Genomic DNA, 13676 nt, shown 5'->3' with positions numbered 1-13676 from the left:
CTCCGAGAGCACATGTGTGATATCATTCCACCGCCAGTTTGCATGTGTGGGCCTGCAGCGCTGCCAGCACCAGCACTCCCACCTCCAGCCAGGAAATGCAACGGGATCTTAGCGCGCTGCAACTCCACAAGTACATCTGCGGTGATGATGTCATGCTCTTCCATAAAGGGAGTGACTGATAACAAATGGCTCTCGGGGGATCAGCTGTCATGACGGGGCGGCTCGTCCCCCTCTCAGACTCGTGATTACCTGAGTGCTGCTGAGGGACGGTAAACCTCTTCAGGAAGTGGATCGGTGGTCTGATGACAGCCCGGTGGTACCTGCAGGCTGCAGGGTGCAGCAGCAGGCCAGGTGGCAGGAGATACAGGGCATTTACAAAGGTGTGGTGGGAAGAATGGAGTCTCCAGCTCTAAAATGAGTCTCAGCTGTGATATCTTTTTTTTTTAAGTTACCTATGAAGAAAATCACTGCACATTTGCCGGTTCCAGCCTCTTCATCATCCTTCCTAAGATCCATCCACCCATCCATTATCTAGGCCCTCGTCTGCCCTCAGGGCTTCTGCTGGAGCTCATCCCAGCTCTTCAGGCCAAAGGCAGGTTTTTAGTTTTTTCTCAAATGTTTTTCGACATTAAACATTGAACACAAAGCTATTTCAGGGTGTCGGTCGGGCTGTAAGTGCAGTTTAAAAAAAGGATCTCCATGGTATACCTGCTGCATATTAAATGATACTGGGTGTTAAAGTAAAAGCTGCAGTTACTTGGACTTTATCCTTCTATATTGTTAATGCTCAACTGACTGACGGTCAGTTGAGACATGATAGATCCCGAACTGACCAACAGCTATTACTTTATTTTCTAGTATTTTGTGTTATTATTCATATACTGTATTTATATATTTTTACGTTATTAAGCTATTTTTTGTCTTTAGTCTTCGTCTTGAGTTTTGTTCTTTAGTTTGTAGTATTTGTCCCGTCTTGGTTTATTTTTGGTCTTATTCGGTTTTTATCTTGCCTGCTTCTTGCATTGTTGCATCATTACTCCATTGACCATTGTTATTGTAATGTTGTTGTTTTATTTAAAAATTCCAATAAACAGATTGTGGAAAAAAAAAAACATAACTTCCCATTATGCAACCATACAGAAGCTTTGTTGGACTTTTCTTGCTAAGTCTAAACTTCTGTTCAATCTAGCTGGTTAACTCTTAACGGGGATATGTTATTTCTTTAAAAACAGAGTTTTAAAGCATATATTTGGATGTCTGTAGTGACAACCATCTCATAACCATAAAACTGTCACTGTTTGTGGCTAAAATTTGAAATACTGTATTTCCCTGAGCACTGAAGAGTTGCAGGGCACAGTGACATCACAGACAGGTTTGTGCACCAATACGGAAAGAGTCAGACCCTGTGGAGGAGGGGGTGTGGCTGATTCATTAACTCCACCCCCTGAAACCAGCTGCTATGACCCTTGTCCTGAAGAAATGGATGAAAAAGGAGCTTGCGTACCGTAGCTCTGTTATATTTTGACCTCAGCGTGTCATAGACATCTGAGTCAGGCCTCCGGAAATTGTTTTGACTTGTGAATAAAAGGTCACAATGTGGCTCATTTCAGTACGTGAGTAATGCAGCGGAGAGATCTAAAACTTTTAATTGCTTGTTTAATGTCCTTCATGAAATAGAAGATCGGGTTTCACCCATTCATGACCCTTAAGATTATGGTTTAACATTTCCACACGTCCCGTTCCAAACAAAGCTGCTGCAGTTGTCGCACTCAGGCCGTCCTTCAGCAGATTATCTCTGCCCGTAGGCCGATTCCTTGTCTTCTAGCTGAATGTAAATAATCTTGCGCTCCACCTGCCGCCACGGGTCAACGGCGGTGGCAGCGGCCATCATCTGGGCGGATGAGTGCTCAGAGCGGATTACTGGGGAAATGGGCATTATTGTGGCATCAGGACACTGTGCTGTGTGCTTTACTAATCAGACCTCAGAACGGACTTTCTCCAGCGGTCGACTCTCAGCAGAGCTGAGCTGTTTTCTTCATGTGGGAAAATGCGGATAAATCCTTCAGCAGTTTGAATGTCCTTTGATTTGGGTAAGTTCTTCCATATCTTGGGTCCGGGCCCTGTAGAGATGCCTAAATATTTCCTTTTAGAGTGACCTGTAAGGGATTGAATAGTGCATGTTTTAAACACTATTTTTTTTCTTTTGGTATCTAGAGTACTGGATTGAAAAGGTTGAGAATATCTACAAGATTTCTTGCAAGAGCGAATCACGGGGACACCTTTAAACATTGCAATAGTCACGTTACCCATCCCTGTGTCCATTGTCCCGTGCATCCTCCGTCATTCCTCCCCGAGCCTCCATTGTGGGTTAAACAGTCAGTGTTGTTGCAGCGGTTGGGCTTAATACTCCTCCTGTCCTGTAGCGCACCATAAACAGATTAGCAGCTCAGGAGAGGGCCTGGCTGGACCATCTGTACCCTGCGCTGGGCGGGGATGGGGGACATGTGGGAGAAGTGTGAGCAGATGTCCCAGAGGAGCTGATGGGCCGGCTGGCAGCAGAGCTGAGGAGCTGAGGAGTAAAGACACGATGAGGATGCTGACTGATGACACTCAGAGTAAAAACCACTCGGCTGCCACCTCGCAGTCACATCCAAGGGAAGGCTGTAATTTACTGGGGCTTTAATTGAGCTGCCCGGACCTCCCACTTTCTGCATGTGCAACTGCAACCACAACACAAACATGTCGAGAGCCGTCACTGACCGTGAGCGATGATGAGAAGAGTATGTTGTTTCCATGGGCTGCGTTGCTTGTTTTTCTGGTTTGTTTAACTTGTGCAACAGAGTGTAAGCAAAGCCCCAGTTGCAGAGATGCCCTGCACGCTCTGACACCCTGTCGCTGCGGCGTTTGTGTAGACAGAGTGTTTAACAGTCAAAAAACCCAAAACTGCAATCCCACGTCTTAATTTGAGTTGTAACACGCCAAACCCAAGTGCACGGAGCTGAATGGGTGAGCTCCGCCGTCTGGCTGCTGTGTGAAGCTCTTTTCTAATCTGAGCGCGACCTAATGACTGACATCTGCAGCTGTGTTTTCCCAGGCCACGGGCAAATTGTAGGTGTGTGAGAGTGTGACTGTAGGTGTAGCAGGGGTTTGCCTGGGCTCCTGTCTGGGCCGAACCACGTAAATTACAAGGCAGAGCGACTCTGAGCCCCCCCCCCCCCCCCCCCCCCCACCCCTCCTTTCTCCCGGCCTGCAGGGCTGATAGCTCTGAGATTGTTCGGGGACAATGTGCGTCTCGAGTTTGAAGCAAAAATCTTGATGAAACAGTCTAGAAAAGCCAGACTCCATGCAGCCATGCCGGAGGTTTCTCCACGTGGCTGTGAAGGGAAGAGAAAGCTCCAAGAGGTCGGTGAGATGACAAAAAGCTGTTTTCTTTGGCCTCGCTGGGGACAACAGCTGACCATAAAATCACCATTAAAGGCTTCCCCATATGGCCGTTTTTCTTGATAAGAGCCACTCTGGAGGCCTGTTTCGTGCCCTGCAAGAGCAGCAGCAGCACTTGACCAGAAGTCACTCAGGTAAAGAGAGGCTACGCTGTTTTTCTTCAGCTCGGGGAAATATAAAGTCAGGGAAAGGTGAATGGAGGACAAAGAGAACTGCCTCTGGCCTCACTAGTTGACAAATGTTTTGTTTTATTTTGTTTTGTGTGTGTGTGTGTGTGTGTGTGTGTGTGTGAGGGCCAATAGTTCATCCCTCAGCAGGGAGGCAAACACTGCCAAAAGACTCGTCTCCCCCTCTGGTTGCTCTTTATCTCAGCAGAAATGTGTTACAGTCAGTGTGTCACTCCTGAAATACTGCAGACGTTCGTCGGGGCTGCATGTCACTCCGCACCAAATACACAACGCACAGACGAAGAATGTGGCCGTGCGCAGATGGATCTCTGCAGGAAACGGGCTGTTACTGAGCGTGTTCACCAATGTTATCAGTTATGAGGATCATACGGCGCGCACCACATCTCAACACGGGAACTCAGAGGAGACGGTGGCGCGGAGCCAGTCAGATGCACCGCTAAAGGAATAGTTCAACATTTCATCCACGCACATACTTGAGATGAAGGAAAAGCCCTGAACCACATTTCAGAGAACCTAAACAGAGCTTGGTTAACCCTTGACCAAACACTTTGCACATATTCCCATAGTGAAGTAAGTCCGTTTGAAACATCTGGCAGAGGTTTTTTCATTCTGGCGGAGCGGCAAGTGAAGCAGCACGGCTCCATCGGAGTCGGTCCCTCTTCACTACGCCTGTATGGCAGGGGAAAGGACTGCAGAGTGTTTGCAGGTCAACGGGGTCACGGCGGAGGGCTCACAGGCCATTGTGGGCTGTTTTATGGAGAACGTCAAGCCGTCTCTGTTTTCTTTGGTCCAACACCACCAGAGAATACGCCGGGGCATTGATGCTGTTAAAAAAAAAAGCAAAGAAATCACTCAACACTCTGCATGCAGCGGTTGCATCGCCAGCTTCAGGCTGAGCTTCAGGGAGTCTCTCTGACCTCTGGAAGCTGCAACCAGGACCTGAACTGTGCCTTTAATTGATTAAAAGAGACTGACGTTAGCTTCTGTAGCTCCTGGCTTCACTACAAAGCAAACTTGGAGTGCGTTCAGCCAAAAAATGTCTGTCATCAGACAGAGAGGTCAGACAGAGTGTGTTTCAGTAAAGCTCAGCCCACAAGCTTCTGCAGGTGGGAAGATATGAGGAGGGGGATTCACCAATCCTGAAAGCCTCAGCAGCTCATCTTCAAGCTGGATTTGACGACAGATGTGGAAGATGTAATTTCACATTAAAGTAATTTAAGCTCTTGGTTTCCTGATGAAGTTGCGTCTGTTCATAAAAGTAGGGCTGGGGATCGATTCAAATGTCAAGAATCGATTCGATTCCAATTCTTAAGATTCAGAATCGATTATCAAGATTTCATTCGATCCGATTCAATTCGATTCCGATATTGATTTGGGTTAGTGTTATTAAAACTGTTTTTTGAGCTGTTGCATGAATTATATGACTGTAGTTATGCAAAATATTACTACTAGTATATAATATTGAGATTCAACAGCAAGTATTGCAACTAATGATGCTGTAAGGACCAATCAGTTCCCAGAATGCTGATAGAACTGCTTTCAGAAACATCATTTGGGTCAGAATTACCAAACAGATCCAGGGAGGAAACAGACGGATGAAATCGGTTTTAATTTTTCCCACATTCCATTTTTATTTGTTCCATTTTCGGTCTATTCTGGTTTTTAATTTTAGTTTTTAGCATTTTTTGCAAATGTAACCCCAAGACAGTATATAAAGTAATGAAATATTGACAACTTATGCAATTATAACCTAACACGTTTTCATACCTTTAAACATATTTAAAGGCAAAAACATGGCACCAGTTATTCTCGTGTCCAACAAAACATTCCTTTTTTGGGGATAAACAAAAAAATAACCAAAAGTTGTAATGTAATGATGAAAAAAAATACATAAATAATTAAAAGAAAAAAAGAAAAAAAAAACACTTTTTTTTTTTTTAAATCGATCTTTAGACATATAAATCGATTTTTGGGAATTAATATGAGAATCGGTTTAGAATTGGGAAATCAATTTTTTCAACAGAGGCCTACATAAAAGCCATTTGCACATTTGATTTTTACTAGAAGTCTGAGTTCAGATTGTCTGTCGTTGTTTTTTTAAGTGGGTTTGTGTGAGTGGGGGGTCTCTAATGTGTGATGGAATCTTTAATTTAAGAAAAGTGCATTTTGAAGTCTGCATTTCAAGCACGTAGAAGCCACGAGCAACAGCACAAAGACCGAGCAGCACCCCTCAAACTCAAACACGAGGTGTAACTTGAGAGACGAGCATCTCCCTCTCCGTCACTTGAGGAGGCGTCGAGGGGGGTGATTAGTTCAGGCACTGCTCAGTGTTCAGCAGATGAAAGTCAGACTATCAGGTGGCATTAGGACCTATTGTGCGGCGGCGGGTAATAGCTCTGCATCAGTAAACAGGTCCTGTTAACACTGGATGTGGTTGTCCTGCTTCTGTTTCTCAGGTTTCAGCTTTGAGTGTTGTTTCATCTTCTTCTGAAATCCCATCAGTGTTCATATGTCCAAGAAACTGGTCTTTCATGGCTTCACATTACCAGAACAAACGCACCCTTGTCAGAAGCTTTGACATTCACGTCGAAGATTCTAACCGATGTGTTGCCGCGAAAATATTTCAGTGAGATGTTTCTTATAGACTCGTCCGAACCTGTATCAGAAAGGACAACTTCCCCATCCTATCTCATGTGTGTTTTACTTAATTTATTCAAAAAAAACAAACCCCGAGGACGGCATTAAACTGAGTGTGAGTCATTTTGCAGCACCTCAGGACAAAAAATTCAGATTTTTGCAGACCTGCAGAATAATTCCGTGTCGTACAGACGTCACACCTGCATGCTGCTCACGTTGCTTTAGTTATTCTGTACCTTTTTCTGACCGTCTCCGTCTCCGTGTGCTTCTCTCACAGCGGTGTCCAACCTGGATGTGGAGAGTAAACTGACGACACATTTTCAAGCGCCCTGGCACCAGCAGAGGAACATTTTCCACCCCTCCACACGGCCAGCATGTATAGAAGAGCTTCACCGGCGGGCCAACCTGAGTCTGTGGGCCCTGAGCCAAGGTGAGACCCGCCAGCACGGTTCTGTCTCTCTCTGACCCTCCCAGACACTCCCTCCTTCATGCACGTCATGCAACAGTTTTGCTTTTGTTTTTTTACTTTAATGTAAAAGCACTTTATTCTAAATAAACGATCCAGATGCCTCCAATGAAAGGAGCGTGTTGTTTTTGAAGATCCATGACTGTGGTGGTATTCTGCCCCCTAGTGGACCTATGTTGTAAATACACCTCACCATCACTTGTTTCAGTTTTCTCTCTGGCCACACGCCACCAGAGGTGTCAAAAGTATTCACATTCATTACTCAGGTAGAAGTATAGATACTAGAGTTTAAAAATACTCCTGTAGAAGTTGAAGTATCAACTCAAGTTTTTACTCAAGTAAAAGTATAAAAGTACTGGTTTCAAAACTACTTAAAGTATAAAAGTAAAAGTAATGTAAGGGGGAAAAAGCCATTAAGGACAAAAGCCATTGAAAATGAATGTATCTTAGTATAATGCAAATATATTAAAGAACCATATATGTGTACTATTGAGCATTAACATGTGTTTCAGAGAGCAGGAGATATGATGACTAGTTGCCTATAAGTATTGTAATGGTGCAAAAAGTCAAACTTCAGAGGCATGTTATCATTTATCCTAACCTTTATTGGAATGTACATCCAAGTTTAGTTGCAGGAATCTGAGGGAACGGATGTAAGAACAAAACTGGACAAGAACATCTGAAACAACCACAACCAAATTCACTCTATCCGGATGGAGCAATTTAACTGGATAGTTTTTTTTAAAGGCCGAAATGAAATAGAGTAACAAGGCTGTTTTTAAAATGTAAGGAGTAAAAAGTACAGATAATTGCGTGAAAATGTAAGGAGTAAAAGTAAAAAGTCGTCAAAATAATTACTCCAGTGAAGTTTAGATAACCAAAATTTTCTACTTAAGTAAGGTAAGTAAAAAGTATTTGTACTTCGTTACTTGACACCTCTGCACGCCACATCCTCACTTCCACAAAGCCAGTTCTAATTACATCATCATATTTGTGCATCTTTTTTCTTCTTCTTCTTCTCTATTGTGTGTCTCGGTAGGAACCTCAGTTTGTCTTTAGTAACGTCTGCTTTGGCCTTAGATCCCCAGAGGAGACCATCAGGCAGAAAGGAACGGAGAGTAACCATCTCGGATTTGCCACCGATGCCCTTGTATCCATCCCCTCAAATCGCCCGCAAGCAAGAAAAGAGGGCCTCAAGTCTAGCTACGGTGAGACTTTTAGCTTTAGAAATTCTCCTTGATGTCACAGAGATCTATTGCTTAGAAACTGAAATGTCAAGCTCATTATTTATTTACATAAGTGACGTCTCTGATGACAGCACCAGTCAGCCATAACGCTATGACCACCCGCCGGTAAATACTGCCTATCTTGTTACTACAACGGTCCGAGGGGACAGCCTGGGAGTTACTCTGACACTTGCCAGCCTCCTAATAATTTACTTCAGTCCTTTCCTATAGCTGCAGGTCCCGTCAGCAAAACACTAAGAGGATGTGGCCAAATTGTTTGTGAGCAACTCTAGGAACAGAAAAGAGCCCTCAGATACCGGTATGATGCATCTGATTGGATCTATCGGAAGCACGCCCGATCCATAAACCCCACCCTGCAACAAACAAGTCCCAAACAGCCATTTGGCACCAGTAGAACCATCTGTTCTGGTGTGCGATGAATCGGCCCGTGCCCTGACTGGTCAGAGATGTTTTGGCAGCATTACATTTCACAACCATGAAAACTAGGCAGGTGGTCATAACATTTTGGATGAGGTTTGTCTCATTTAGTGGAGATAGTAACTTTCTCTGCATGTTCAAGTCTGCAAAGCTTCGTAACATCTGTTTTCAGTCACTTTAGACGTGACTGTTTTAAGTGAGAAATGTAGCTTTGAATGTGATTTGTGCCCAGATTCTCAAATACCTCTGTTGTGATAGTTGCCTTTCTTTTTCCCCCCTGAGCAGCCAGAGAAGCATTTTAGAGATGCGAGCACACAGTTAGCACAAGCAGAGGTAAATAGGAACGTGTTTGAATGGTGTCTGATATAGTTGTATGTATGTACAGAAAATGGACCATCTCTCATTTCACAGCCATGAACTCATATTTAATCCCATCAGTGTGGTATTAAATGTACTATAAACATGGCCCACATGTCCGTCACGGTCCCACCAGGTTTACCCCGTGCTGTCGCCTGTTTTACGTCTGTGATTTCATGCCGGATATATCCATGTTCATCATTGTGATTTTTATGCGTTTGTCTTTTTGTTTGCTTTTGTTGTTTTTTTGCAAAATTCAGTTTGCATCCACCCGCTCCTCCTCCCCCACCGAATGCTGCCGCCTCTCCCCCTGGAGCAGAAAGGTACTGGTCCTCCCCTCCCTCCTGAGTGCTGCATCTAACGCCTCACTCCACCTGTTCTTGTTTGTTTTCTTCCCACTCATTTACATAATGATATTCTTTTCACATGCACGCCCCGCTCAGATCCCCAGGCCGCCGTAGCGGCCCGCTCCACCCGGTTAGGAGAGCGGGCTAATGATAGTGCAGGAAGTTTCACCCACGTGTGTCGGGGCGCATTCGCAGCGCCAGGCTTTAGCTCTGAAGTATGCTGGGAATGTTTGACTGAGGTCCATGTTCTCGGCCTGGAGTCCTCTAATGACAGGGTTAACTTCTCCAAGCTTGCGTCTGTGATTACCCATAATCCCTCGGTGCTGCGGTTTCCCTGCACAGCTGACAGCCTCATGTTCCCCCATTTAAGAGGCTTTTTTCACGAGATGCATCATTCTCGATGCCCACCAGACGACATAAGTGAGCTTGGTGGATGAGGGACAAACACCCAAACACTGCCACTCCACTCTCTTTCTTTTCCTCTTTCTTTACCGTCACTTTCTTTCCGCTCTTCATCTGGCTCATCCTGCCTCTCAGACACTCCTAAAACCGCCGGGAACCGCTCTCAAAACAGATCAGCTGTAAATGGTCTCCCCTTTGATTTTTTTTTTTTTTTCTTCTTCTTCTCGTAGTTGGGAGAAGTTTCCAAGGAAACCAGTTTCTTTTGTGGCCAGAGTTTTGTCAGAGCCTCATTGGTCTGCTGGGAACACAGAGGACAAAGGCTGGAGAGAGCTGGCTTTAAATGGGGGTGGGAGGTTGTCGGGTTGTGGAGGTGGGAACTAGTTGAGCCTGAGAATCACTCAGTCTCATGTGTGTCCTTCTGTTGGAAGCTCGAGGTAAGATGTTGATACCCTGAATTTATGTAGCAATAACGTTGAAGTGATAGATAGCGACCAAAAGAGGCCCGTGGAAAAAGGATCGGGAGTGTGGAGAAGTGTGAGGGGGGAGCGCTGTGCATTGGCTGATCCTGAAGCTCAGAGGAATGCTGCCGTGAAGTATTTCCCTTTTAAATATTTCCACACGGACATTCGTTTGCCAGAGACTTGCAAGGATACCAGAGGTTTTCAGGGAATGATTTAAGAGTTTCCAAAGCAGCACGTCGAGACTGGAAGTCACAATTTACACTGTTGGTCACGTTTCTGTCCTGTACAGCAGTTAAATGAAGATGTCTCCTTTTTTTTTTGGTGCAGAAATAGTAAAAATCTTGAAAAACTGCACAGGATGTGCCTAACCTTTTATTGGTCTGTTTCTGCAAACTTGGTTCCCTTTTCTTCTTTTTTTGCATGAAAACTCTGAGCTAATTCTCTGATTGTTTTCTGTGCTTTCCCTCCTCTTGCTCTGAAGCATGCTTTTAATTTCCATTACTCACTGCATTCCAACATGAAACTCAGCCTTGGGAGGGTATTTGTATTGATTTGCCTCTGCTCAGTCAGTAAGCAGTCTGCTGCTGGCTGCAGATTAATACCACTCTAATCTCTACATCTGCTCCTCTGTTCTTGCCAGAGTAGACACTCTGACAATACCAACATAATCCTTGACTTCAATCACTACGCTTTTCCGTACGACCCTCTCCAAAGCTGACTTTGTTTTGTTTTTGTCTCCACTTTTCACGTAATGCCACCAAACCCTAACAGTCTAACCGTGCAAATATCCATCTGTTGCAGGCTGCGCCCTCTGACCCCGACACTGACGGGGTGGCTTTAGGTCACCGGTCTAAGTTTCCCATCCCTAACATCCCCTCCACCCTGGACAAGCAGACTAACTGGTCTAAAGCCCTGCCGCTGCCCACTCCAGAGGAGAGAATGAAAACCAATTCCCAAGTCATCACCTCATGCGTCATCCCTATTAATGTGACTGGTAAATTTAAAACACTTCATGCTTTCCATCTGAATTTGTTTACTGTGATAGGGGTGTAACCTTTTTTTTTAATGATTTATTGGGAAGGTTTTGTTTCCTTTTTTCACATCTAGAAGTAGCTAAGACAAAACCCATAAAGGCCCATCTTTCTAAAGCTCCAAACAGCCAAAGTTTTATTTATTGTCATCACGAAAGCAAGCGGGAGGGGGGATTGTTGGATAGTTTCAGGGTGGCCAGAGGTAAAAAATAACAAATTACTGAATAAATAAACCAAAATACAACAACGTACCCCTCTACACTATCACAAACACAGGGTTTCCGCGGGGTTTTAAAAAGTATTAAAAAGTGATAAATGAAAATTGCCAAATTTAAGGCCATTAAAAGTGTTAAATTCACTGTCAGAGGTATTATTTTTTTTAAATTGGTATTATTTTTTACCTTTTACATTTTAAGCAGTCTATTTTATTGTCATTCACAAAATGAAAAAATCTGTATTAATGTTAAAAGGTCCGTGATTAACACTTAATGTTGTGACCATTTTTTTTTAAAAAATCTGAAGGTAGTGAAAAAGGTATTAAATTGGTATTAAATTTAACATAAGGATTGCTGTATAAACCCTGCAAACAGGAGAGGAAAATGAAAAAAGGAGAGATGAGACCAAAGGAAGTCATATCTGGACTTAATGCACAAGGAAATAAAACAGGAAGTAAAGCCAGCCAGCTGACATAAAACAGCAGAGCAGCAGCCAAAGCAGCACAAGAAAATGAGACTTGAAAGAGAAGAACTAAAGAAAGTGATGAATAGAAAGCAAACATCATATCCATGTTTCTGTCTCAGTCACAGGAGCCAGCACTCTGGTGCTGTTATGATCTTGTCTCTACACTCTTGACTGAGACTTGAAAGCTGTTTCCATCTTCTCATTTCTCAGCAACAAAAGATCTAAGCAGATTTTCTACATTTCTAAGCGTCTTTAACAGTCACGGTTGATTAAAATACATCAACTATAATGAGTGTAACGAGTGAGCGAACAGCACAATAGAGACACACAGGCATCCGTTCAGTCTCCGCTTCAAAGTTGCTGTTTTTTTTTAACTTCTCATTAACGCTCCGATGTTTGTGTAAAGTTGGCTTTCTCTGGGAGAAAGAAATATTCCGATCTAAATGCATTTCATCCTGGATCTTCATCATTAACAGGCATCGATCGTGCACCAGAGTCGCCGTCAATGTGCAAGTCATGCTTTGTGAGCGGAGAACTTTGTTTCCCGTGCTTTGAAGCTTTTTTCCTGTGACTGCAAAGAGGCGACGTGATGTGACGCGAATGCCAATTAGTTCTGTTCATGTTGCCTGAAAAGGCCCGCTTGATGTTATTTACTCCCGCTCTCGTTGACTGCCGGGGAGCGCTGTACACCCGCACTGGCCGAGTCGGTGACATCGGGGACGAGAAATGCACATTGTAATCAAAGTCCTGCGATCGCTATGGAGCTGAAAGCCCTGCTCGCCGTCACATGACAGTAATGTGACGGGAGCAGCAGGAAGATTAGTAGATAAGGGGCAGGAGCATTCACAGCAACATTATGTTTTGTTTTGTTTTCTAAACCCAGCAACATTTTTTTTTAGTTTTCTTCTTCCAGATCTTGAACTGTTTCTCACGCTGTAACTTCTATTTTTGTGGAGCGCCTAATTTAGTTCAGCCAAAGTATTGAATTTCCTTTTTATTTTTCTCTCTGTGACAACATGAGTTAAAGGAGGAATCTTCACCGTTGCCGCTCAACAAAGGTTCCTCACATGTCCCGTCTCCTTTGCAGGGCTGGGCTTTGACAGAGATGCTAGTGTGCGCTGCTCGCTCGTTCATTCACAGTCTGTGCTTCAGAGGAGACGGAAGCTGAGGAGACGGAGGACTGTCGCCGGCGTTCCCAGACAGGTGCAGAGAGATTTAGGTACGTCCTTTAATCCTCCAATACCTGGCACTCACAAATACAGGACGCCTGAGACGTAATCCTAATTACTGCTCTCGTAGAAGTCTGTGGCTGAATGTTATGTGGTTTCTGTTTCACTCAGATCCAAATGGTTTGACAGATTTCATGTAAAAGACACTGGTGTCTCAGTTTTTCATTGTAATTTTGTTCTAAAGTTTAAAGATTGTCTGTTAAAACTGTAAAAGAGCTTCTAATAGCAGCATATATTTTATTTGCCAGTCTTTTAGGAAGTTACTTATTTACGACGGAGTATTAGGGCCAAACAAAAAAACAAAAAAAGGAAATTACGAGAATAAAGTCATAATGTAATGAGAATAAAGTCGTAAAATTACGAGAATAAAGTCATAATATTACGAGAATAAAGTCATAATGTAATGAGAATAAAGTCATAATATTACGAGAATAAAGTCGTAATATTACGAGAATAAAGTCGTAATATTACGAGAATAAAGTCGTAATATATTATAAATATATAAATATAACTTCACAAGATGCTCAATATTCCTCATTTTAACACAGGGAGAAGAAGCTCTTCCTGTTAGAGTTCTCATAAATTATATTCTCATAATATTACAACTTTATTCTCGCAACATTACGACTTTATTCTCGTAATGTTACGACTTTATTCTCGTAATTTTACGACTTTATTCTCGTAATATTACGACTTTATTCTCATAATATTACAACTTTATTCTATTACGACTTTATTCTCGTAATTTTACGACTTTATTCTCATTATATTA

General features: G+C 43.3%; 1 protein-coding gene across 3 annotated transcripts in view; it reads left to right on the top strand.

Annotated features, from left to right (window-relative positions):
• nhsa (Nance-Horan syndrome a (congenital cataracts and dental anomalies)) overlaps positions 1-13676 on the top strand; it is a 69348-nt gene that overhangs the window by 48800 nt on the left and 6872 nt on the right. Inside the window, exons 2-6 of one of the 3 annotated variants that reach the window (XM_061737919.1) lie at positions 6544-6696; positions 7813-7940; positions 9014-9076; positions 10765-10957; positions 12763-12894. In XM_061737919.1, coding sequence (XP_061593903.1) covers positions 6544-6696; positions 7813-7940; positions 9014-9076; positions 10765-10957; positions 12763-12894 — 669 coding nt within the window. Of the gene's footprint in view, positions 1-6543; positions 6697-7812; positions 7941-8681; positions 8730-9013; positions 9077-10764; positions 10958-12762; positions 12895-13676 lie in introns of all 3 variants that reach the window. The other 2 variants (XM_061737920.1, XM_061737921.1) reach the window with 2 other exon arrangements.

This window comes from Cololabis saira, chromosome 13, assembly GCF_033807715.1.
Source record: "Cololabis saira isolate AMF1-May2022 chromosome 13, fColSai1.1, whole genome shotgun sequence".
Lineage (NCBI taxonomy): Eukaryota > Metazoa > Chordata > Actinopteri > Beloniformes > Belonidae > Cololabis > Cololabis saira.
Note: the sequence above shows the minus strand (reverse complement) of the source record. Positions and strands in the feature narration are given on the sequence as shown.